Here is a 26,705-nt window from a genome sequence, read left to right on the forward strand (position 1 = left end):
TTGTTGAAGGTCTTGGTCTTTGAAAGGAGTGAACCAGCATGGGGGTGCTTGCCAAGACCGCACAGAAAATGATGGAGGGCCATTTCAAAACACAATGTTGGTCCCTATATTTACAGGCACAGACTAGCTAAGAAATTATGATCTAGAATGCGACCGACCATGATAGTCAGTTGCTGAGATTATTTCAAGCATTACACTTCGCTTCTATTCCTTTCATGCCCGCATCAATTTACCCATCACCTATCAATGCCACTGTTACTCAACCATTCATCGACCTTTGAACTCATCATATAATTATCCATGCATTTAGTCATTCATGCATCCACGCACTCTTCCAACCAAACATTGATTCATCAGCACATTCACCCACCCACTCATCCATATAAAAACTCACGAATTCACCGATGAATAAAGCATCACTTTCATGTTTGTTTATTTTAAATATGTAGTATGTGCTTATTGGGTATTGATGGTTACAAAGCTGTAATTGTGCTCAGAGGTAAATATTTTTGAGTAAGCGTTGGGGAACATAAAACTTACCTCTAGCCCCGAACTATGAAAGAAGCAGGCATTATGAGAGCTCCAGCGCCGGTCTCGTCGCATAGAATTTAAGGCATTCATACATTTTACAAACTATAATGCTTTTGTTTACGAACTAAATCACACAGGTCGCATTTTCTGCTATTTTTTCTTTTCTTTGTGAGCATGTTCATAATTTACTGTTGTAAATGTTACACAGTTCCTGAAATGGAGAGCCTCATTACAATCTTTACTGATTTATTTAGAAGATTTGTTGCTGTTCAGTGTGAGTTTATTTCCTTCATATTGTTTGTTCAATACTTTTTCCGCTTTCGGGCTTTCTTCGCAGAGACACTTCAAAGCTTGATAGCCTGATAGTGAGATCTTGAGAGAATTTTGAAATGTAAATATTATTGTTTCCCTCTCTTTGCCTTTAGAAAATAGACGGTAACTTCAGGTTAGTCTTAACTGGAAAGAGAAGTTATTGATATTAATTCTTGTTAATTATCAACACATAAAAATAGAACTGGTCGAACCTGTCTAATTTACTCTGCTTTAGTTAAATAAATGGACTGTCACGAGGAGGCTCCTTGGAGTGGTGCATTATGTGCCTTTTTAATGGACACTGATACCTAGTTTTTGGGCCTGTTTGTGTAGCATATATACACACACAGTGATGCATCGTTCCGCCTCAGTAGGAGTACTTATGTTAAAATGCATAAGGTTCTTTGATTTCAGGGGCAGCTGGCAGGGACTATTTATGAACACAGAAGTCATGTTGAAAAGACTTCTCCCACCAAAAGCAACACATTGTGGAAGCTAACGAAATGTTTACCCAGTAATGATGTACACAAGCATGTTTCTGCACAATAATAATTTAGGTTTTTGTCTGTGTGCAAATAAAACGTCTCCAAAAACATTTATTTTTAAAGTTTTTTTTAACGAACAATTACAGTGCATTTTACAGATGTTTTTAGTAGATCAAATACGCATTTATTTGTTATTATTATGGTTACTTTATTGTTAGTAACCATGCCACCTATCACGACAGCTTCCATGCTTCAGTGTTTATATTATTATTTTTTATTACATGTCAGGACTCACGTGTGAGCCTCGACCCTAAGATGGACGTCATATTGGGATTCTTTATAGATCTGTCCACACCCAAAATCTTGCAAGATGAACAACAAAGCTAGCATCTTGAAATACTTTAGGGGAACTTGTTTCGGTTATTGTAATCCTAATTCCCAGGAGAACCCCATCTGTTCTCGAGCACCCTCCACTTTTTCTGCACTGCAGCCCTATGTAAGTGATAATGCCGCCTAGGAATACGAGTTAGGCTGTTGAGTTTGACCAGCTGTCTATCTTGTGTTGATGTATAGTGTATTTTTTTTTTTAAGAACATAATCTGTGTTGCGTTTTAAAATAAGATATTACATTCCTTCGGAATGTTTAACTTAAGTAGACTCCTTGAATGAATTTTTCGTGTTTTTAATTTTGTGTCCTAAAATCTAACACAATGTTTTTTATTCCAGTTTTGTATTGAAATTTGCACATACAGCAAAATAATGTGTTTAAACATGTAATACATCATTAGGATTATTGATTAAAGGAAACCCCAAGTACAGTGTTGAAATGTGATCAGATGATGCAACAAGTAGACGATCAAATGATAACACAATCGTTACTGAGAACCAAGTGCATTAGTATATCAACAACCATATAAGTATATCATCTTCAGAGAATATAACTCAGACGGTTGCTTCAGAAGTACCGTACAATGTACTTAAACAGTCAAGAATAGGAGTCCATAAACAGTTTATTTAATGCTATGTGACTAGTCGGTTCTTCACTCCCTAGATCCATTCAGAAAGGGGTACCATGTATTTTCAAAAACATGCATCTGATCGTTCACCCTACACAGAATAGCTTTATAAGACTATATAAGTAGAATCTTAATCTACCTCTCATTGTGGTTTCTAATGTCTTGGAGTATAGTACTTGTCTGTCGTGGACGAGAAGCAGTCATGTAGAAGAACATTTTAAGGACCAGTCACAACCATATTGAAGCTGCTCAGTGTTGCACTTTATTATCTGATCTGTTATTTAGTCAATGGGATAATAGCTGAACCAAAACACTGCTCTACACAATGGCAGAGTTGGTGGTATTGCCAAACAGAACTTGAATTTAAGCCAAAACATTGCATGGAGAGGTGAAGGACTTAAGTTCTAGTGCTTAATCGTTAACATCTTCCAATGTTTTCTAAGAAATTGTGGTGTGTACTGTGAGCATTCCAGAGTTATGCAAGTAAATGCAGTGTTGTGTAGTAGAGGGTTGACTTTCAGTACCTTATTTGCATAATGCCAGTTGGTTAACAAAGCACAGATTATAGGCTCTTTTTTTATTTTGCAACATTTCTTTATTATAGTTTTAAGCACAACACCCACGGTGATCATTACAGTAAACAACAATGGTTTTACAAGAAGCATAGGAAGATAGAAATCATCAACCTCTTGCACTGCACATAAGAATTGAGACCCATAGACAGGGTAAAGAGCCCAGCTAGGGCGTACTGATAAGGTGAAACTGCTCCATCCATCAATTGCTTGTGTCCATTGTCCACTGGAGGTCTCAGTCAGCCAGCTTCCACCCCCAAGTGACTGTGATAGGTAAGTATGTATCCCCACCAAACCTCCTTGTTCCGTTCTGCCAATTAAACCACTGCCTGAAGGGCCACAAGGCTCGGTCCCGCTACATTTCCATCGCCCAAGTAAGCCATGGTGGAGACAGATCATACTTCCAATGGGTGTTATTGGATGCCTATAACATCCTGCTACCCCACCACTCTGCCACCCCTTCACCATTGGGAAAGGCTTACTCAGGCGTACCAACCAGCAATATCCATTATTATATGTGTGGCCCCTGCAGGAACAGGCATTCCTTTCCCTCTTCACATTGTTCAGTCTGATAGCGGTTCGTCTAGTCAGGGAAGTAAATAGAGGACTGGAGACACTGCTTAAGGCCAGTCAGTAGTTGGGAAGTCAAGCAACAGCAAGTATACAATAGGTATCCCCAAATAGCCCGAGCACCAACTGAGAGAGGTGGCACTCATAGAAAAATGGCAGCTGTCCCCTAGTCCATTTCTCACACTGGCAACAGAAAGGGCTCTCTACCCGGGCATAGATAATCATTTGGTCATTCATCTTATATTGATCCGTTTACAGTCAGCCGTTTTAGCCACTAACATGATCCAGTCGGCCCCTCTTGGAACTGTTGGTTTTCTTCAGTAGCGGAGGACGTGGAACTGGCCAATCCTGCTGTCAACCATTGTTTGCATTTTTAGAGTGTATCTTGCTGCCAGTCATGTTACGTAATAGCATGAATCTAGCTGAGAAGTATCCAGATCTCCAGTTCACTATGAGTGGGACACACATCTTACCAGTAGACTTTTAATTTGGGGCCGGTCCACAGAATATGTAGCAATCACAGCCTCTCTGTCAACACCTCCAGCAACTGTGATTCAGCAACAGGCCAACTCTATTCAGTTTAAGTGGTGACCAGTAACAATGTGTAGCAGTTTACAGTATGCAGACTTTAACAGTGCCTACTGGAGGAGGGAATCAAGGGAATCAAGCAACGAAGTATAAGCTTTTGGAGGGTATGTGTCTCCTATGACCCTTTTCCATGAACTCAGGATGTTTTTAAGGTAGCATGTGAGAAGGTGGGATTGACCAGCAGCAGGTTGCACGTTACTGACATTACTCCCTTGGCAGTGCTCCATTGATCGAAGTAGGCATGGAACAGTGAGAGCGGAAGTAATAACGGGTCCCAGCCTAAGTGCCCCTGGAGACTCTGGCAGAGATGGAAATATTGTCATTGGGATGCTTGTGAAAAGCTGTGTTTTAAGGACAGTTGCTGCAAAGGACTTAAAAGTAGGCCCTGAGAGTAACTGCTCAATCAAGCGGATAACACATTCTTTCTGTGTCGACCAGTGGCCATATGCCCTCTTATTTGCAGCTTCACATTGTTGCAGATCAGGGCCACCTCATGTAGCTATGGATCCAATTTTAGGGACATGTGCACCTATTATTAGATGTGGAATATATTCAGTATCATGAGATTGGTCTATACCTGTGAATCTGATAGACTTCTATTTGCCGATTCCTTACCTTAGAATTTCCCCCAGGCGTCAGTAGTTGCTGTTGTGCCCTTCGACATATTTCTATTCAAGCATTGTTCAGTGCTTTCTTCTTCACAAATGTGTTCTTGTTTTTTCACCTTTTATCTGTCCTTTTACATGGCAGCATTGACTACAATCATGACTTTTTATGACGAAGAGCTATAGCTCAGTGTCATTGCCTGTTGACTCTGGGCCACCATGTACTTGTCGAACTTGGGTTCAATACGACCTTAGGAGCAGTTGGTTTTTCTGTTTTTCTGTTATCTTCCACCACATTTTGTCCCAATTCCATGTTAGCGCTATTCCTCTGCTTTTCAATGACTTTACTTGCCTGTGGTTCCTTTCCACACTTCCTATAATGTGGAGTATGTTCTTAGTCACCTAAATTCCTGAGAGTATCCACTTTGTTTCTAGACCGGCTTGTCCTTGTCATTACCTTTTCGGAGGATTAGTCTCATTTGCATTAAAATCTGCTATGCATTGGCCAAGAAGCAACTCCCTGAGGGCTGCTCCGCTCATTCTACCAGAGTCTGATTGGTGACCACTACATTAGAATGCAGAGTTCTGGTCCTGGATACATACCTGGCCGCAACGTGGGTTTCTCTGCCCATGTCTAGCTAACATTACTGTCAGAACAGTCTGGTCCATTGTGACGGGCATTTTTCCCATTTGGCCCTGTGGAGCTGCCTTGTCTGAAATTGGTCTGCAGATCCTCCTCCGGGGATGGTATTGTTTTGGTATCTAATTCTAAGGTAGGGAATTGACAGTGTGTTGTCTCTATGAGATGAACAAATTACTTACCTTCAGTAAGACGTTATCTGGTAGAGACTGGATCTAGCCACAGATTCCTTATCGACCCACCATCCTCCCCGCTCTGCTAACTGTTTTTTAAGGACAGGAACTCCCCTTACAGGGGAAGCTCTGCAAACTGCTGTCTCTTTTTCTCAGATATCCCCTTCTTGGCATTAAGATGCCTTCATTGGGAGTTAATCATTGATTGATAAAGTGATGCTTCTTTTTTGGCAAACTGTTTCTATAGGCAATTAATATAAGTAGCTCCGCATTTTGGTGCGGGAAAACAGTCACGAAGAAACGCCGGGGAGGTAATTATATGGACTCCGTCAATGTCACATTTAGGAGACAATGTCACTATGGAGTCACACGATGCCCTTTTCTAGCGTGCAGAGGTACTGCTGGAAGAAATTTCCAGATCCAGACTAGCGCCTAGGGGCGATTTCTAACTTAAAGGATCAACAGCTAGATCCTGTCTGTACCAGGTAAGGCATTACGAAAGGTAAGTATCTTGTTCTGTAGGCACACAGCACATTATAGCTGGTGGGGACGCCACCGACGTGGAGCCGATCAATGCCACCTGCATGTGCGCAGAGGAACTGCTAAAGGTTTTTCCAGATCCAGTCGACACTTGGGAAATATGCTAGGGTAATGAATCTGCAGCTAGATAGTATTCACCAGATAGTGTTATCGACAGTAAGAAACTTGTTCTTCAAGCATGTCTCTAACAGAAGCGTCTGTACAGAGACAGGTGGCTGCACAGAAGCTTCCCCATCACCTCCCGGTAGGGAAGCATTGCGGCGTGAGAGCGGAAAATTAGAGATTAGACTATTAGGGAGAGTAGGGATATGTGATATATAATGAGTTGGGTTTTTTGAATATTCTTTTTGTTTCAAATTATTGACTGCTAAGGTTATCTTAATAATTACCATCATTCTGGTACTTAAGATTTATATGCTGGTAGTATATAAAAAAAATCATCTAAAAAAGAATACCAGCAGCTGTGAGGCTACTGTTTCCGGGCGATGGGTAGGCGTCGTGTACGTGTTCTCCTTTCGCTGGCAGAGTTGCCTGACCCACAACAGCCTGAGTCGGGATGAGCTTAACTGTCAGAGAGAAGAATGGATCCCAGTGGTCTGTTCTGCTTCTCGGAGAGGGGTCGGCATACAGTGTCCCCTTGGGGCTGAGGAGATCTGAGTGAGCACCCCTAAATTGTTAGGTTCACGACGGTGCTGCGCTTCCATAAATGCACAACTGCTGCTAGTGAAGTCAGCGCTTCCACAAGACACCAACGTAATGATCTAGAGTTTTCTAATGTTTTTAATGGTATGTTCCATAGTTTTATTCTCGGGTTCTCGTCAAAATGCCCCTTCTCTTCAACACTGGAACAAGTCTCGACCGAATACCGAAGGGTTTAAATAGTGGCGAAGGGCAGAAGGTGTCTAATCCTTGATTGTCGCGGCTTAGGCCGTGACATCCAGTTTGGGTTTGAACACTGCTGCTTGAGTCATATGTTTTCTGAGACACTCCAGAGCATGTCTGTGATGTAAAGATACTGCAGCCAGTCATTGGATGTATGAATTTGTTTACATTAGGAAAAAAACGAAACGATTAGATCTAACGAAAAGAGTCTTTTAGAAATGCTACTTCATTGGCGTTAATCATTGTTCGAGAGCCTTGATGAATGCTGGAATTTCGTTCAGTCGTTTATTTCTCTGCAATTATCAGCCATCCAAATCAAATGACAAAATATTTGGTCTCAGTTCTTAAAGTCCACCTTCTCGTGCTCCCTTACTTTATGTGGCCAATGTTTTATAAGTTATGGACAGCGCGCTCATGGAACTGCGTCCATGGTCAGTGTATCGGTTCTACTACTGCAGAAGAAACTCGGATGGATAGAAATTATAATGTGACTTAATTTCTGTCTTGGCCGACAAAAGCAGTGAAGCCTGGTTTAAGACACTATGGGCCTAATTAAGACCTTGGCGGATGGGCTACTCCGTCACAAACGTGACAGATATCCCGCCCGCCGTATTACAAGTTCCATTATATCCTATGGAACTTGTAAAACGGCAGGCGGGATATCTGTCACATTTGTGAGTAGTATCCCATCCGCCAAGGTCGTAATCAGGCCCTATATGCGTTGTGTACTGCAGGAAAATCCAATGGATGCAAAATCCATGCTGCAGAAATGTTGCTGTTTTTGTACATTTTAAATAGCACCCTGTCCTTCCACTTTTAAGTGCATTGTTTTATATTTTTATATATACTTGATACGTACTGTCGGAACACTCCATAAATACGAAAAATGTGCCCCACTTTTTCCATATTGTCATGATCTCGACCGTGTAAATTATGTTTGTGTCTCTTTATTGCTTTGCCTTTCATCTATGGATAAAACATTCAAATCAAAACTTGGCTCTTCACCTCACAAGCATACATGTGTATCTGACCCAATGTTTTTCAAGCATTCCATCCCTCACTTTTTGTATGAGTGTGTCGTCCTGAGTGGGAAAGGTATGCCCAGACGTGGGACCAGTGCACACGGTTACTTGACACAAGCTATAGCTGCCTGATGAGCTGTAATACGAGCGAAACCGGTTCTGGGTTGTTTGCGTTTCTGTTAAGGGAGAACCTAGCAGTTCGACCTGGACTGTTATTAAAGGAGGAGGGTCAAGACTGTTTTTTATATGGTTGGCTCCAGTGCTTAATTTGTAAATAAAAAGGTGCCGGTGCCCAAAGCCCTCCTCTTAAACATGCAGCTGCTGCAATTAAATGTGTGAACACGGAATACTGAGGCGGCGTAATCCTGAAGCCATCTCGGGCCTCTTCAATCCATATAAATCCCCTGCCTGCCCCTTCAGCTCACTCTTGCAGCTTTCTACTTTCTCCCTTTCGGACACTTTTTCGTTTTCTCTTCACCCGTCTTACCCATATGTGTCTTTTGCTCGCAGCAAATGCTTGAGGCAGAAGAATAAGCCCAGGCCCTGAAAAATAAGTGCCGGTGCTCAGCAGTCGGAAACAACAAGCGCAAATTAAGCACTGACTGGCTCCAAACTGAGGTGACATGGTGTTGAAAATGCAATGGTTTGAGATGCGGCACAAGTAATTACCAATGACTGTGATTATGTCAAGCATTCCATCTATCACTTTTCGTATACTTGACAATGTCTTAACTGTTCACAGTAAGCTATGTCCTCTTGTATTCTCTCCTCAAAATCAGAGACACCACTCATTCCCTTCTATTTGTTATTGTTCAGAGGTTTAATTGACCATCTCTGCATCCTCCTCTTTCAAGGCAGTCACTAGTGCATCCTCTCATCTGGCAACATTGGACTTTCTTTCCGCTTCTTGGGGTCCAAGTGTGTGCTTTCTCTTTCTGTCAGTTTCCACAAACTTGAACTGGGCCACTTTCTCGATGTTACATTGTGATGTACTGCTTGGTAAGCACCTGTGCAAATTAGTTGGTAAATTCCATTTTGGGTCTTTGGAATAGGCCTAGCAAACCAATTACAAGTGGAGAACCTATCGGCGATTTCCAAGCTAGCCCGTCTATGGCCTTCCACCATTGCTCTTGGATGAAATCTATTTTTTGTCCCAGATAAAGCATGACAGTGTTTGTGAATGTACAAGGAAGCACATTGCCCTATGAAATGCACACAAAGAGATCTTTCGCCATTCTGTGCAGGTTTGTTTTTTTATTTCAAGGCTGAGGCTGCTTTAAAGAGAAATTATAATTGGTGATGTGAGGCAAGATATGTTTTTGATACTTATTTATAGTCAAGTGATACCCCCACTTTTCCAGATAGTCAATCATTTGCAGAGGAGTTTGATGTTGCAAAGTTTCTAAGGGTAAAGTTTTTGTAGTTCTTTTCCAGAATGTTACAAGTTTCTCAAAGTTTCGGATGGTAACAGAACTTCAAGTGGGCAGGTCGTGCTGAATGTCAGACCAGGCAGTAAATAAAAACCATCTTTGAAACAGGTGGCCCTTTCAGTTTGTGTATTTGTCATTGAAGGAAAGCATCTTTCTGACATAGTTACCCCCACTTTTTTCCTGGTGACCGTGTGTTTAGACTGTAGTACACCACTGGGATCTTTCTAAACAGGACCCCAGTGTCTGTGCTCTCTCCTCTAAATTTGGTTGCTGGTAAACATTTACACCCACAATTGGCATACTGGCGCACCCATGTTATTCCCTAGTACATGGCACTTAGGTTCCCAGGTCATTGGTACAGCCCAATGGGCTGCAGCATGTACTATGCCTCCCAAAGGAGCCCATGCAAACTGTGTCTGCAGGCCTGACATTGAAGCCTGGGTGAAATGGTGCATGCACTTTTCATTTCAGATATAAGGCTTGCCTTGTATTGCGGTCACTGCACTTGGACACTGTAAGTCACCCCTCTGGTAGGACCTTCAGCCCAAGGCCAGGGTGCATGGCCCCAGGTGTGAGGGTACTCCTGCATGAGCTGGGTACCCCTACAAACCCCAGACTCAATTCCCTGGGCTTTCTAAGTAAGAGCAAGCCACCCTAAGGTACGTAGTGGACACTGGTTGTAGGAGGCCGGCCCTCTATGCAGTGTGCAAAACTAAGCAACCTGTGCAGGGGGTCCAGGCAACCACGCGTTGGCTTACAGAGGTAAAAACTAGATCACCTAATGCTCTAATTTTTAAGGTAGCTTGGTCGAGCAGTTAGGCCACTCTTGGAGAAGTGCAACCCATTTGTTGTACTCACAATATCAGTCTTTCAACTCACACACTCAAAAGGACTAACTCAAGACCAATTTATAAGGATAATTCAGATGTCTATGTACTTTTAAGACCAAGGTTATCAAAATTGGATAAGTACTTTTTGAAGTTTGAATTTTTGAAGTTTAAGAAAAATAGTCTTTGTGCATAATTACGCACCATAGGAATCAATGGAAAGTCACCTTTAAAAATACATATAAAACCACACATTTGCTTTACCAAGTTCTTCTTTTGCAGATTGGTAGAGGTCATCGGTGGGCACACTGTGCCAGCTGAAGAAGTTTGGGCGGCTCCCGGTTCCGGTGGGAGCGGCGGTGAAAGGTCTCTGGAGCTGGTGCAGGGCCACTGCAGGGGACCACTTGGAAAAGGTCCATGCAGGTAAGTTTAGAGGTGGTTATTTGGGGCTCCCCTTGGAGTGTCGAGATCCTTAGGGTACAGCAGGTTCTTTGTTGCAGGGCACAGGGTGGCCGGGTGCAGAGCAAATCTGTGAGCCAGGAGCTGTGCGCAAAGATGCCCTTTGGATCGCTTCAAGGGTCGTTTGCAGGACAACAGAGGCACTCCGGCAGGAGGTCCAGGGAGTTCCTGAAGTCCCTCAACCAGGGCTTCCTACTGGTCCTTTTTCAGCTCCGGGCGGGCTGGTTTTCCTGGTGTCCGACGTCAGCTCACCAGTACCCAGAGTATTGGCGCGGTTTGACCACTGGAGGGCCGAGTGCCACCAAACTTGGCACACTTGCAGGGTTTGTCCTTGCGGTCATTGGTATGTCTTTGAGTCTAGCTGCGACTTCCTGTTCAAGAGATAGCTACTGGTCAATGAAGTGACCGTCACTGGTTTCTTTTTGTTGCAGAGTGGTACGTCTACTCTGGAGCGAGTTCTTGGGTGATTTTCGAAGTCTAGAGGTCCTCTGTAGTTTCTTAGAGTGTTCCAGTTGTCCAGCAGCTCCTCTACGGCGATTGTCAAGTCCTGGATGCAGCAGACCGAGTTTAGCGCCTTTTCTTTGTGCCACAGGTCCACAGTTCTCATGTCTTGCATCTTCTTGATTCCGATCTTCTTTTTGTCCTTCGAATCTGATTACTTGGACTAGAGTGCCCACTAAATACTGAATTTAGTGGGCGTTTTAGTGGGATTCTGGTAGTGTCTAATGGGACACCTACCTATTTAGGCTACTCCCACTATAGTGACCTCTTCCTGTGGGAAGGATCACTTCCCTATTCCTTGTTGGCTATTTTTTTTCTATCTATGATGGAGGAAAATTAAATGGAGTGTCCAGCTCACAGGCAACACCTTAGGGGTGGTGCATGACAGGTGGGGCCACTCCTCATACCCTTTGTGTAGTTTTCCACCTTTGTTGCTGCCAAAAGTGGGGGGTATATAAGAGGGTTGACCATCTGCTACTAGCAGCAGGCCTGGTGGTCGAGCTTCAAAGGCGGTAAACCCTTTAAAGCTTGCAACCAGGCAAGTACACATTCCTGAGGTAGGGGGGTGTTAGCTCCTCCATCCAGAAAGGGCATTGTTCTACAAACCAGAGATACAGACCTCTCCCCCAAAGTTTGTAGATTGGGTGTCTGGAGGTGGAATGCTGGATAGAACCAGTCAGCAACCATGCAAGGGTAGTTAGCTTTTGCAGGGGGCACATCTACGGTGACCCCGGGTACATTTAGGGATAAATCTAATACTGGTATGAGTTTGGATTTATCTTTCTGAGTTGTTTGATACCAAACAACCCAGGGTTCAGAGTGGCCATCATGTAGCTCGAAAACTCGTGCTACCCAGTGTTCGACACATGTATTAAAATGGCTGCTCTGTTCACTCACTATGTCTTAGGTTTGGCAAGGACACAGTGGTCGGGGCATATTGCTCATTCAGCTATGCCCTTACATATGATATGGTGCACGCTGCCTTAGGATTGTAAGGCCTGTCAGAGGGGTATCTTACCCGTAATATATGCAGTGTATGGTGGACAAGGCACACAGGCAGTGTGTCATGTCGAGTTTGTGTTTCAGTTTGCACCTGTACACCCAGCCTACAATGGCAGTGCTGATTTCATCTGGATGCATGGCCCTAGAGGGTGGCACTATCAGTGCTTCTGCTCTCAGGGGCCTACTCATAGTACCCCATGCCCTGGGTACCTAAGTACCTTTTACTAGGGACTTATAGTGGTAGCTAAAGGTGTATCCAATCGTGCCAGTGCATGAAAACAGTTTTAGAGAAAGAGCTGTGGCCCAGGGAACCTGGTTAGCACTACAGTTTCTAGGCTACATCATACATCCGGCAAAAAGTGGGGGCTAACCATGTCAAAAAGAGGCCTTTTCTTACACTGGTCAACATGAGATGTCCAGCTACATAGAGGTTTCTCCGAACCTAGGTATGTTTGGTATGAAAAATGTTGGAATCGTACAACTAAACCGATTCCAGCGCTAGTTACATGAGCCCTTAGAGGATTCCCCAGTTCTGCCTGTACAGCCTTACGGGGTCTGGCTGCCAGCCCATGCTGCTGCCAACCCCAGACACTGTTCTGCCCTCCTGCTGATTAGCCTATCTTCAACAGGGGAAGGCAGAATAAAGGGTTTCCTGCAAGAAAGAGGTGTGACCACCTCTCCCTTTGAAATAGGTGTCTCTGGGCTGGGGTGGCCTCTGAGCGTCACCAAACTGCTTTGAAGATCACATTTGGTGCCTTTCTTTCATAATCCACTTTGCACCTGTTAAGAAGCCTCCAGTTCCCGCTCTGGCACAAAACCACACGCAGGCAGGGGAGTGATCACTCTCCTGTCCAGCTCCTCCCCTAGGGAGCTGCACAGAGCTCTGCCAGATGTGCGGTTGATTCTGCCTTCTTGGGAACAAGGTAGGCAGAGGCCCCTGGAAGGATCTGACTGGTTAGGCCAGGTATATGACGTCTCTGACCCCCTCTGATAGGTGAGTCACTACAGAGAGTGACCAACCATTTTTAGGGTTACTTAAGGGCTCCCTGAGGATGGGTCCTCAGATTCGTCGAGCAATACTCTACAAGGAACTCTCTGCAAGACGACATCTTCTCCTGGCCTCCTTAACCGCAGCTGGTCTACTTTTGTAACTGAAACAAGACTGTATCCAGTTACTAGGGCTCCCACTGCAACATTGTTTTTCCAGCTCCTGCAAGATTTTTGCACCATCTGTGGCTGTGTAATCTCCAAGGTTACAAGGACTCCCAAGAAGCAAGAAGGAGTCTCCCTTGGAGTGATGAAGTCACTCCACTGCATCCCCAGGCACCTCAAGACAATGAGCGGCTGATGGATCCTGCTGTCCCATGGTCAACAAAGAGGTTCGCTCACAGGTGGTGGTTCTGTAGTCCTCTCTGGGCCCCCACACCACCTTGTCCTCTGACCAACTTGGGAGATGGTGGGCCCTTGCTGCAGCCACTAGAAGGGAACCCCTGTACACCGCAAGTGTTGCTCTTGTTAAGGTTTGTTTGCTCTTCCTCCAAGGAGATCTTCAGGCTCCACGAAGCTCCAGCATCCAGCACTCTGCAGCTCAAAGATCAGCTTCCACTCTGCAGCTCCTGCGACGTGGGACTCCTATTTAGTTGTGCTGTTGAGGCCTCCCTGCAACTCCCTGTGCGTGCTGCCCGTGGGTCACTCGTGGGGACTCCTCCGGCTGGCTTTCCTCCCTGTTGAAGGCCTGCCCTGACTGTCTTCCAAGGGTCGAGTCACTAGGACCCTGCTGGTCCTCAAAAACCTACATTCATCCTTACAGCAACTGTTTGCGTGTGCCAAGGCTTGATGGTAGCCCTCCTGCAATCCGGCGACCAATGTGGGGCAGCTTATGGGTGATTTCTGGGCTCTCCTGCATCCCCTTGACTGCCGCTGGACTTCTTCTTTCACCGTCCTGCAGTAACATCACCTCCAAAAGGGTGGGCATTGCCTACCTGCACTGCCTGGGCATTTCCGAGTGGTCTAGACACTGTCCCTTCTTTTTCAGAGTCTTCATATCCAGAATCCACCTTTAGTTTCCACCGGGCTGGTCCATGGGCCACGACAAGAGCTGGACAATCAAGGCTTCCATTGACTTCAGTGAGGGTTTCCGATGCCGCTTCACCCCTATGCACCAGGGCTCCCTGTTGTATGTACTCTGGTCTGGTACCTGGTCTGGGTATCCACAGGTGGGGGGTCACTCTCCAACATTCTTTGTGCCAATTGGTTTCCTCGGGGGCCACTGGGAAGGGTCCCTGAATCCATAAGAATCCAAACGTGACAGTCCTGTGTTTGCCTTTGGGACATCCAGCTCGATAGCAACTCTGCACCCTGGGTTCCTGTGGGATTTCTGCTACTTACCTCTGGTAATTTCTTACTCCCCCTGGGATTCTAACGCACTACCTTGGTTGGGCAGATCCATTCTTATACCACTTTATTAGTATATGGTTTGCCCCCCCATAGGACTCCATGAATTCCTATGCTTTTCCTGCTTGTTACCATGTGTATGTTTTGTGTGCAAATATCTACAAGTGGAGATATACCAATGTTAGAGTAATCTTAGTGTTGTAATAAAGAATACTTTATTTTTGAAACACCTTGTGTGTTTTGTCTTGTGAACAGTTACTGACTGACTATTGTGGTATAGCAAGTGCTTTACACTCCTCCGAGGTAAGCTTTAGCTGCTCGCCACAGCTACCCCTAGAGAGCTTTTGCTATCTGGACACCTAAACACTATCCCTAAGGGTTGGCTGGACTCAGCATAGGGTGCCACGCCATAGGTGTACACCGTAAACTGAGCCAGCCTCCCACAGTCATAACCTTTACCAGCAAAAACAGATTGATTTCACAAACGTTACTATAAAAACTCTAAGGGTATTTCATGTAAGCGATGAAATCCCTGTTTGTATTTCAAATTTTACTACTTAATGCATTCCCTGGGAGTATTTGCTTTTTTAAAGTTGTGTTTCTGTAGTTTTTTTAGGTCTCAGCTAGACAGCGCATGCACTCTCTCAAGACATGTTGTTTACAATCAGCGGTTTTCAATCTGTCCATAGCTTACTATTTGTTTGCTTCAGTGTTGCTGTCATATCCTTTGTTCCCGTTTGTCATGGCATGCCTGTGTCATGCCTAGTCTTGTGTTTGTTCCTCCCCTGGAGCATGGATCAAGTACTTGTGTCCTTCCACTGGTCCTGTTTTTTTAAGCTACTTTATTTGTGTTTAGGCAGTCCTTATGAGTGATTGATTTTTCACTCTCATTTCCCCTCCAACCTGCCCCCATCCTTGTTGCTTCATTTACATCTCACTCCTCCATCCCATCTCTTTCTTATTTACCTCCTCCAGCACCTCACTCCAGCCCGTGTTCAGCTTTTCCCTATTCCTCTCCTTTTTACTCTTGTTTCAATTACAATGCGCTGATACATTGGTAAACATTTTGCAGTTTATTCCCTTTTACCCGTTTGGAAAAATATATTGAAAGCAATGGAAATGGCCCTCTCTGCAGGGTTACTCCCCAAACCCTTTGCCTTTTTCCCCCACTTTTGGCTGAATTTGTTTTTGTTGGCCTTAGGGCTCTGTGCCTGTTTCCACTGCTAACCAGTTATAAAGTGCTCATGCTCACTCCCCTAAACATGGTTTGATTGGTAAACACCTAATCTGTCTATTTCATGTACTTATACGTCCTTAGTAAAGTGCATTATCTGTACCCAGCACCTGTAAATTAAATGTTACTAATGGGCCTGCAGCACTGCACGTACCATCCACTTAAGTAGCACTTTAAAACATGTCCCTGGCCTGCCATTGCAGCCTGAATGCAGTGTCACACTACTACGTCGACGTGGTATTTAAAACCCCTTGCCAAGCCTTATGCTCCCTTTTTTGTCCATGCAAGTCACCCATAAGGTAAACCCTAGGTAGCCCATAGGGCAGTATGTTATGTAATTAAAAGGTAGGACATGTACTTCAAGGTTTTACATGTCCTGGTTGTGAAAAACTCCCAAATTTGTTTTCCACTGTTGCGAGGTCTAACCCTTTCATATGTTAACATCTAGGATTCCTCTTAACTTTTAATAAGCTGTAATTCCTAATTGAGAAGGGATGGATATGTCATGTTCGGTGCCTATGGAATTGTAATGATAAATCTTTTTTAATGGCAAAGTCCCATTTATCTCAAGACTATTGAAAATGCCACTTTTAGAAAGTCAGCAATTTCCTGCTCTTATCCCCTGTGTGCCTGCAGCCTATCTCCAACACACATCAGGGTGGGTGACAACTGAGCTTTGTACATTCCCTCTAGACAGCCACACTCAAAGGGATCTTAGGTGCAACTTGATGGGCCATCCACATCCTAATGGGACATCCTGGGCAGGGTGGGAGAGAGGAGCTAGACACAGCTTCGCACTTGTACCTGAATAGGCTGTGTCCTGTCCCCACACAAATACTAAAAAAGCCCTTGTATTGATTTGGGGCTAGGGCAGGAAAAGAGGACCTCTGTGCTCTTCAAAGCACCTCTTTGAAATCTCCCCCCACTTCAAAGACGCCACTGGGTATAAGAACTGGATATCTGACCCTACCACTTCAGCACTCTTCTGGACAATTGAATGCTCTGCCAGGAAGCACTGCTGTGCTCTTACAAGGACTGTCACTCTGCTGGACATCTGCTCTGGAGGAACTGCTTTCCCGTTGTGCCGACCTGCTGCACTCCTTGCCTGGGTGAGAAGGACTGGACCTACATCACTTGAACCCACCGCGCCGAGTGACTCCAATGGCCAGTTGACTGGTCTCCTGTTTTCTGAAGTCTCGGGGACATAGAAGACTTCCAACTCATCTGCTACAGCACCTGGACTGTGCCATCCGTGAGTCTTGCCCTGCCAAGTGGTGCCAATCCATTCCTGGGAAGTGGTTATAAAGTGCTGCTCCATCAAGAATCCCGGCATCTATGCCGTTGCACCTCTTGGAACTGGGACATCATCGTCACTACCGACACAACGCAAGGACCGAGTGTGTTACATCGCCTCCATTTCCGATTCATCTCTGACTTTGCCTAGCATCAATTGTATCCTAAGGATCGAGGATGATGCATTTCTTCCTCTGTTCCTCGCATCTCCCTTGACGTTGACGCAAGCAAGATATTTTGCAGGGGGCCAAGGCTGGTCTCTGTATCCGAACCATGCTCCGTTGCTGTTGGCCTGAACTTTCAGATTTGACCCGGTCTAGCACAACCAGATAGCCCCAGATGGCGCTTTATTCTTTTAAGCACTACATTTCAGTTTATTCTTTAAAAACTCCTTAACTCCGGTTCTACTGATTTTTGTTTTGTTTTTTTTGTTTTGTTCTTTTGGTCTTGTTTGGTTCATTAAATTAAGCTTGATTTTTCTAACCAGGTGTGATATGTTGGTATTTATTTATTTTTTCACTGGTTTAGTGTTTGAAGTTTGCACAAAAACTTTACACATTGCCTGTTTGGTCTGACTGCTCTGTGCCAAGCTACCAGGGGTGAGCACAGGTTAATATAGGGTGTTTTTGTGACTTACCTTGACTAGGATTATGGTTCCACTTTAGGGAGGGTGCATACCCCTGCCAACCAGAAATCCAATTTCTGACAAACAAAAAAGGCAGCTTGAAGAATGGATGTTGAAACCCCTGCTTCAGAGGCTGCCTGTTTGCCTTCATGGATTCACAAAATGGTCTTCTGTGGTTTCTCTTAAAACCTTTCCTTTGTCAAAAGAAGCCTTAAAAGGCAGCCGATTAGTGCGCTGCTGTGTTAAGTAAATATCGAAATTCAGAGGGTCCGGTGTTCATAAGTTTATTTGAAATATAAATAAAAGCACTGGTACAGCGTGCGGACTAAACCCTGCTTCTCCTCGACTGTCACATTAGTTGGTTTGACAGTACAGTTCTGTACTTCACCTTTGAGTTTGGTGAGCTAAAATAGGATGGAGAAAAGAGTGTAAATAATGGAAGTATTGAAATGAAGGAATAAAAGTCCATACTACTGTGTGGAATTTGAGAACCTGGCACGTGTTAGTTTATTATTTTTAGTGCGATTTACACTTATTTTATTTTAATTGAAAGGTCTTAAAACTGCTTCCCTCAATATGTGCGGTCAGTCGTGTTTAGTTAGTGCATACGTTTGTAAACCAGAAACATTGAGTGCAGTAAAAATGCTAGCTTCCCGACCCCCCTTCCGTCTTGTGCTCTTTGTTCCGCCCCTGCTGCCAGGCAAAAAGGCCCGTGACGTGGCCGGCTCTGGCTGCATCGTAGTGTTTTTTTTTTTTTGTCACTTTAGCCATGCTGAACAGAAGATGTGCTGCTATACAGCAAGGCTAAAAGATCTTCACATTGACAACACTAATAGCTCTCGCATCGCGGATACACACTGTTTACCATTGCGGGTTTTCCATGCAACATATGACTCTATAGCAGAGGTCTTCAAACTGGGGGGCCTGAAGTGATCCCAGGGGGGGCCCCAGATTCTGGCCAAAATAAATATTATACAGATAACAGGCCTTTATTTTAAGCAGGAGGATGTTATTGCAGTTTTAAAAAGGTAACAGTACCTAACTGCAATGTTTAAATAGGTTTAGACATATTTAAACATTGCCATGTTTATAAAAATAATTGTGAAAAATTCTGAGGGGGGCCCAATGATTTTTATTTTTCAACTGGGGGGGCGCGGCATTAAATAGTTTGGAGACCTCTGCTCTATAGTGTGTACTTTGAACCAGTGGCGTAACAAAACTTGAGCCCCCGCCTACACTTTGCATAGTACCGGGGGCCCTCCCCCTGGATACAACAAGGGGCTTGCCGTCAGCGCACAATGTACTGTGCTGAGGGGGGTCCCTTGGAGCTCGGCCCCACACCCCTTGGGCTGCGGGGGCCTTTGTTACACCACTACATTGAACTGAGTTGAGGTCCGCATGAGTAAAGGTTGTGGGTGGATGTTTGTCACGGCACACGATTGCAAGCTCTGAAGTGCTGAAATAAGGCAGTGCAAGTTTCTGACAGAGCCTGGCAGTGAGCCATTAGTGTGTGTGTGTGTGTGTGTGTGTGAATTTTGGTAAAGTTTAAAATATGCAGATGAGGATTGAGAAAGGGTGTATGTTTCCAACAGAGCACAAGTACGCAGAAGAAAGTGGCATGAAAGAGAGAGCAGGAGCTTCTGAGAGATTCAGAAGGCCGCACCTTCCACAGACATTAGTAAGGTTCAGTTAATTCTCATTTTCGTTTTTCAGAATTGAAACACTTATGATTTAAATTATTTACAACAAAACTGACGTTACTAATCTATTGAATACATCTGACAAACACTGGGAATCCAGTAGGTCTGGCTTGATTCTGTAATTGTTTTGATGGTTGTGTGACGTCAAAATGGAAAAGCATACAACTCACAGAGGCACCCAAATACTGTTCAGGTGGCTCGCTGTGTGAAGGGCAGAGTTTTAGTTATTATAAATATATTTTGAGGCATGCCTTTTGTTTCTTCTGTTTTACATCAAAGGTTAAAGCGATGTCTTCAGGTAATGTACATAGTAATGTACAGCGCTTTTTTTATGAACAGTTACATACAAACTCAACTACCTTTTGTAAAGCGAAGAAAAATGCTTTGGACAAAACTTTCAGTGCACCAAGAAAGCGGAGTGTTTCCTTTAGCTTTTCGTCTTGCTGCAGAATTAAATATTTGCTAGAACGGCGCTGCCTGATCCTAATGCACGCAGTCATTCTCACAGTGGATTTGTTTTTGTTTGTGTCTCTCTAGCTCAAGGACACGAAGTCAGCGGATCAGAAAACAACATTGCTTCATTTTCTGGTTGAAGTGTGCGAAAGAAAGTTTCCAGATATCCTGCATTTTGTTGATGACCTGCCCTACCTAGACAAAGCCAGCAAAGGTTTGTGAGATTAGATTTTTTTTTTTATGAAAAGCTGTGAGAAGTTTGCTTGGTCCCGTGCTTTGGCGAAAAAAATAAAAAGGTGAGTAGGTAATTATGGAAGGCGCTTCCTTCACTAACAAGAAAGGAGGATAGGCATTGGCAAAGCCAATAGGTCTTGCCTATGCAAAAGCATTTGGCTTTGCCAATGTGTTTTAGCCATGTTGTGTACCAGCGTGGCTGCTGTTCAACAATACCACAAGTTAGTGGCATAGTCTGAAGTCGCGTAGAGTGGCATACACTGGGGTCTTGTAGAGGGCAGTGGTGCAGAGTAGAGTTGAGTGGTGTAGAGTGCACTGTAGAGTCAAGTGGCATAGAGTGGTGTATAGTAGGTCAGAGGGATGCAGAGTATAGTGCCATAGAGTGCAGGGCTGTAGAGTGGAGTAATGAAGAGTAGATTGGCAGTGTGTGCAGTATTGCAAAGTAGTGTGAGTGCACCAGAGTAGAGTGTAGTGGCAGAGAGTGCATTTGTGTAGAGTGCAGTGGCATAGAGTGGAGTGGTGCAGAGTATATTAGAGTAGTGTACAGTGGATTGGCATAGAGTACAGGGGCATAGAGTTGAGTGTTACAGAGTAAAGTGCATTAGTGTAGACTGTATTGGCATAGAGTGCAGTGTTGCAGAGTGGCATTGAGTGGAGTTGTGCAGAGTAGATTGGTGTGGCCTAGACTGGAGTGGTGTACAGTGCAGTGGTGTAGCGTGGCGAAGAGTGTATTGGCGTAGAGTAGAATTTTACAGGGTAGAGTAGAGTGGCGTAGTGAGAAGTGGTGTTCAGTGCAGTGGTATAGAGTGGATTGGTGCAGAGTTCAGTGGCATGGAATGGTTTTAAGTAGAGTTGTGCAGAGTAGAGTTGATTGGCATAGTGTGGAGTATTCATGGTGATTTGTTTTGATCATATTAAATTATTTGTTTCCAAAACACTTCAGAAAAAAAAAATGTGCTTCATTTTGCATTCATAATTTTGATATATTCTGAAATACTTACACAGTTCATTTAAACGTTGTCCTTTGCTAGAAAAAAAATATTTCCTACCCCTGTTATCCAGCAAGACTGTCACATAACTCCTCTCACTTTGAAGTCATAAAAATGACCGTGAGGCCCTATTACAAGTGAAGGAGAAACAAGTTCAGTCTAGGATCACATGTGTAACGACCTTTGGTACAGAGTCTATTATGATCAAACAAATTATCCTAAAAAATTGGCACTTGTTAAGTACAGGTCAGATTTTTCATGACAGACCCTTATTTGCTTTTAAAAGAGGCAAGAATTGAAGGGATCGACTGGTCCGAGCCTACTATGACGCTGAACCAGTTTCACTGCACCAATTATGGGGTTTGGAATCCGTTATTGGGCATTACCCATGTGGTAACTGCAATGCATGTGGAACAACAGAAATAGTGGTAATATAGAAGATTAATGATGTTAACTGGACTATCAAACATCATTCTAACTGTGGTTATAAAAATGTGGTGTATTGTATTGAATGTCCATGTACATTATTTTAGATTGGAAAAACTACCCAGGAGGTAAAGAAACATATTTCACAACATCAGTTGCCCATTCAATGCAAAGTACAGAATGCTCCTGCGACGCACTCACTCGTACAGGCAATATATGAAATGGGTTCTGGGAGACATGTGGTTATACAAAGGATTGTGTACCCACTTACAGACCTCAATAACACTGCTTCGAACACTTTGGGAAGGGGACCTGTATCTAACGCTGCATGATAAGGAATGGCAATTTCTCACAACCAGTCATGATTCCTTGAAATTCTAGATTAAATTCTATACAGTTTAAATATTACACAGGACATACCTTACACCGCAAAAATGATAGTCTTCCCAGTGGCATCCCCTGCTTGCCCCAAGTGCCAATACTGATCAGGCGGATTTGCTGCATATGATGGGGCTTGCCCCACTCTCCAGTCCTATTGGTCCGACATACACAATTCTCTTTCAGAATTAGCCGGAACTCCCCAATTGAACACTGCATTCTGGGATTCCTTCCTCACCCTAAACAAAATAAAACACCAACATGTTTTATTGATTTGGCCTCTTGTTGGCTGGGCACCAAATTACTAGGAGAGGAAATTCGTCCCGTGCCCCATAGTGGACTGATTGGCAGAAGGAGGTCGTATGCTGGGGTGAGGTTGAGAGTCAGACATTACGCGAAAAAAAATAGTACAGAGGGCTTAGGAAGTGGCCGATTGCAATGACATGGGATCTCTATCTGGAATCGTTTCAGGCCTAAATAGGTGATGACCCAAATTCAATTTCCTGAAACAGTAATCATATTGCATACTAAGATGGATGACTCCCGGCATTACCACACTAACTCCACATGATAGAAGTTTACTTGGGGATGCGAGGTCTTTGGCACTGACCTATCCGAGGCCCACTGCCTCCTCGCTCTCTCCCCCATTCAGCTTCTTTAGCCCTTAGTATGTTGCCTATATTTGAGAGCAAGCTGCACACAACAGTTACTTTGTTGGGCTTAGGGAGGAGGGATTGTTATCATTCTATCTCAATATACTGTTTCGAGTCTAAAGGGTATTATAATGCAACATCCTGGATACCTATCTGACTATGGCGACAACTTTACTGTGAGAGAGGGCAACCGTCTTTCTTTGTATATAATGAGGACGTCAACCTTTGATAAGACGTAGGATGCAATTCTGAAAGTTGTCATATCTGTCATACTGTGTACGTTGGCTGCTAAAAAATCCAATGTTGAAAAAAAAAAGGAACAAAGAACGTTTTGAGATAGTTCTCTTAGACTGCTTTCATGCAGTGTGACAGGTGATAATTTCCAAAGTCTTCTACCAAGTTTCATTTCTATACTTCATAAAAATAATATTAACTAAACGATATGCTCTCCTCGTTACAAGATACGAACAGATGCAAGGTAAGCATAATATACATTTATATCTGAATGACACCATTCTCAAAAGTCTTGCTTATGGGCGGGATGGTAATCACTACCACCAGCTCTCCATGGCCAGTCACTTTAACCAGCTCTCCTTAGCAAGTCATTGCCATCCCGCCTACAATGTCAAACCCCAACATGGGATTCCAGTTCTCAAACTAATATAAATTGAAGAAGTAACAAATCATCATATCAAATGTGCTAGTGACCATATAGAATACCTTTATAAGGACTGCGGAAAGGTCAGATATATAAATAAAATGCCCCAGGTACACTAATCAAAGGGGAAAAGGATAATCTTGACTTGGCCACTTCCAAAATGCAGGCTGACCTAGGCAACCAAAACAGAGAACGAGCACACCATACTTTGGCATTTAATTCAGTAAATGCTACATCGCCTCTGTTGCTGACAAACAAATGAAACCCAGGAGATTAAAACAGTTTTTTTCTGATGTATTCATTGTCAACTTGAAATATTACTGACATTTATTCTCAGGGTGATTGGAGCAGAGTCAGAAAATACAAATACAAGAGACATAATTCCCAGTTTCGTCCCACCAGCGCGAGTTGCGCAGTGATCTTTTTTTGGGTGGCAGCCTACCAGACAGCACAGCTGTCTGGTTTGCTACAGACATTGTGGAGACTTTCAGAAAGTTGACCTAAGAATGCATTCCGCTCGCTGATTACCACTGACTTTGTGTTTTGTAACTCACACTTTCATGGTTTCCTTTTGCTGGCTTTATCTGCTGTATGCTCTCCAGGTTCAGTCCATCCCTCCCACTGCCTAAACTAAGTTTTCTGTATCCTTCTACTAACTTTCTTTCTGTTAACTACGCCTTTAAATCTTGACCTTATCTCAGCACATTCACTGTGCATTCAAAGACCGAGGTGCAATGTCTGGCGCGGTCTTAGACAGTTGTTTAATTTTCTTTTCAATGATCTTTCAGCCAATCAGTAGGGATACCCTCTAGTGACTAATGGAGAACACAATTCTTTTGCTTCATTGAAATAATCATCTTTTTTGGTACAGTTATGTCTAGTATGTAAAAACTGCCCAAATGGGAAATTATCTCTCAAATTACGAGGGTGATGGCTAGTGTATTTGAGAAAAGTATTCCCTGCAGTTGGTTTTGTATAGAAACTTACAAACAAATCACCATATTCATGAAAGAATTTCAAGTCAAGAAAATTAATAGAACAATGATTGTATTTGATTGTAAAATGAAGATTAGTATTCTGTACATTAAGCCACTTACGGAATTCCAAAAGACAGGTCATAGAGCCATGCCATATTATTAAAACATCTATACATCCTAGCCAGCGTTTCATGTTGTTCAAATAAGGATTGGGTCCTCTGTATATAATGTTTTCTCCAAATTCGCTAAATACAGGATTGTAATATCTGGGGCAAAAATAGCCCCCATAGCTATGCCCTTAATCTGGCCAAAAAAATCCCCATTAAACATAAATAAATTATGCTTTGTCAATCCTGGCACAATTTTTGATGAAGTTACTAGGCACATTATGGGGATGTGGTCTAATATCTAATGTTGTAGCAATGACTGCTAAACCCTCTGTTTGAGGAATGTTGATGTAAACACTTTCAATTTCCTTAGTAACCAAAACATAGTTTAAAGGGTAAAATTCCAGTACCTCTGTTTTCGTAATCACTGCCAATCTAAATCTTGTAGATGTGAAAAATGATTTAATGAAAACATCCACATATTCAGCTAGAGGTTGTAGAACAGACTGGCAACCAGCCACAATAGGTCTTCCAGGCGGCTTTTTCTCATCTTTATGAATCTTAGGGAGTGTATAAAAAGCCGGTATAGTATAATCATCTTGATTCAAGTAGTCAAATTATTTCTGACTCTACCACTATCCATGTAACCCTGTCAAGGTCACTGTAATCTCTGATAATGACTAGGGTTCAGTAGTTTTCTCATTATTTCAGAATCATAATCCTCCTTATCTTGCACAATAATACTACCCCCGTTGTCTGCTGGCTTCATGTTATGACGATGTGAAAAATGCACGTTTTACACTGGGGTTTATGTAGGCTCTATAAAAACACTAAAAATGCTCTTTGTTGCTTTGCTATATTGATGAATATATTATTAGTGAATATATAAAAATCTTCATTTTTCCAGAAACAAATTACAAGCTGTTTGAAGATTTATTTATGGAATTTGATTTATGGTTAATTACAACATTAAGAGTAATTCGTATAGCTGAAATATTTATATGCAAATAATTCCTCCATGAATATTGTGTGCTTTACAGTTTAGATTACCCAGTTCTGTGGGGAATATAGGGTTACCCTGTTTATTTTTAACACTCTGAGGGACCCTGCACTAAGCTCATGCAGACTGCCATTACAGGCTGCGTGACAAGGTGCTCCAAAAATTGAAAACATGACATGGCACACAGCCTGAGCGCCATGCCCCCTAACACTGCATGCAATATGTGTAAGTCACCCCTCTAGCAGGACTTTAAGGCCTAAGGCAGGGTGCATCATATTACTTGAGAGGGCATGTATGCATGAGCAGATATGCCCTTACTATGTCTCTGTTGATTCTGAGACATAGTAAGTGCACAAGAGAAGCCATTTTAAATGCATGCACTGGTCACTACGAGTTCCCCAGCTACATGATGGCTTCTCTCACCCCTGGGATGCTTGGTATCAAACATCTCAGAACAATAAACCCTCACTGATTCCAGTGATGGATTTATTAAGAAATGCACACAGAGGGCACCTTAGAGGTGCTCCCTGGAAAGCTACCAGTTACTAGTGTGTTGACTAGCTGATCCTGACCAGTTCAGCCACCACAGACAGGTCCTCACAGTGAGAGCTAGTGCTCTTGAAGCCCAGAGACAAAAGTCTGCACTGGGCAGAGGTGTTAACTTCTCTCCCGGGAAGGATGGACATTCCAGGACGGGGTGCTTCAAAGTCTTTGCCGCCTTTGTAATGCGACCCAGGTCTCTCCAGATGGTGGAGATGAACAACCTTCCTGTCCTGACCCCACTTCTGGCTGCAGCACAGATGGGAACATTACTTAAATTAGGATTCATTTCAATTCCATCCCTAGGGTGGATAAGCTGAAGTGAACACTACTTTTTAAATTCCTCCATCTTGTTAGGAAGGAATTAAGCCATTAAGGTTAGGGTTATGCCCACTTCTCACCAGAAGTGATCATGAGGAGAGTGTAGTCACCCTGAAGGTGGTCAGCCCATTGGCTACAGCCTGGCACTCCCGGTACCGCCCCTAAATTGAGTATTTAGGTGGCACCCCTGAACCCTAGAACTCAGATTGCGGACGACCGATAAAGAGCTGGACACTACAGAGTCATCAGCCGAGAAGACTGCAGACACCAACTGACTTGACCCCAGCCCTACCAGCCTATCTTCAACCCTCAATGATCCTGCACCAAAAGACGACCTGTCCTGCAGCCCAGCGACCTCCAAAGCTTTCGGAGGAGTGCTTGCCTTTGACAGAGATCAAGATCTCCTGAGAACAGCAGACCTCTGCCCTGAGCAAAACCACCTTGGGACCCACCTCCACACCAGACACCACATCCCGAGTCCAAGAGACCCATAGTTCCTATGACGGTTACCAGCGATACTGAGTCCGAGTCCACCGTGGGCTGACCCCTTCCAGACTCTGCCTCAAAG

The 26,705-nt window shown here is 43.6% G+C and overlaps 1 protein-coding gene across 4 annotated transcripts in view; it reads left to right on the forward strand.

The window, feature by feature from the left end:
* Positions 1-26,705, forward strand: part of DIAPH3 (diaphanous related formin 3) — a 1,960,340-nt gene that overhangs the window by 1,277,347 nt on the left and 656,288 nt on the right. For all 4 annotated transcript variants that reach the window (XM_069205304.1, XM_069205305.1, XM_069205302.1 and 1 more), the window contains one exon: positions 19,939-20,068. In XM_069205304.1, coding sequence (XP_069061405.1) covers positions 19,939-20,068 — 130 coding nt within the window. The remainder of the gene's footprint in view (positions 1-19,938; positions 20,069-26,705) is intronic.

The sequence above is a fragment of the Pleurodeles waltl genome, chromosome 8 (assembly GCF_031143425.1).
Source record: "Pleurodeles waltl isolate 20211129_DDA chromosome 8, aPleWal1.hap1.20221129, whole genome shotgun sequence".
In the NCBI taxonomy this organism is placed as follows: Eukaryota; Metazoa; Chordata; class Amphibia; order Caudata; family Salamandridae; genus Pleurodeles; species Pleurodeles waltl.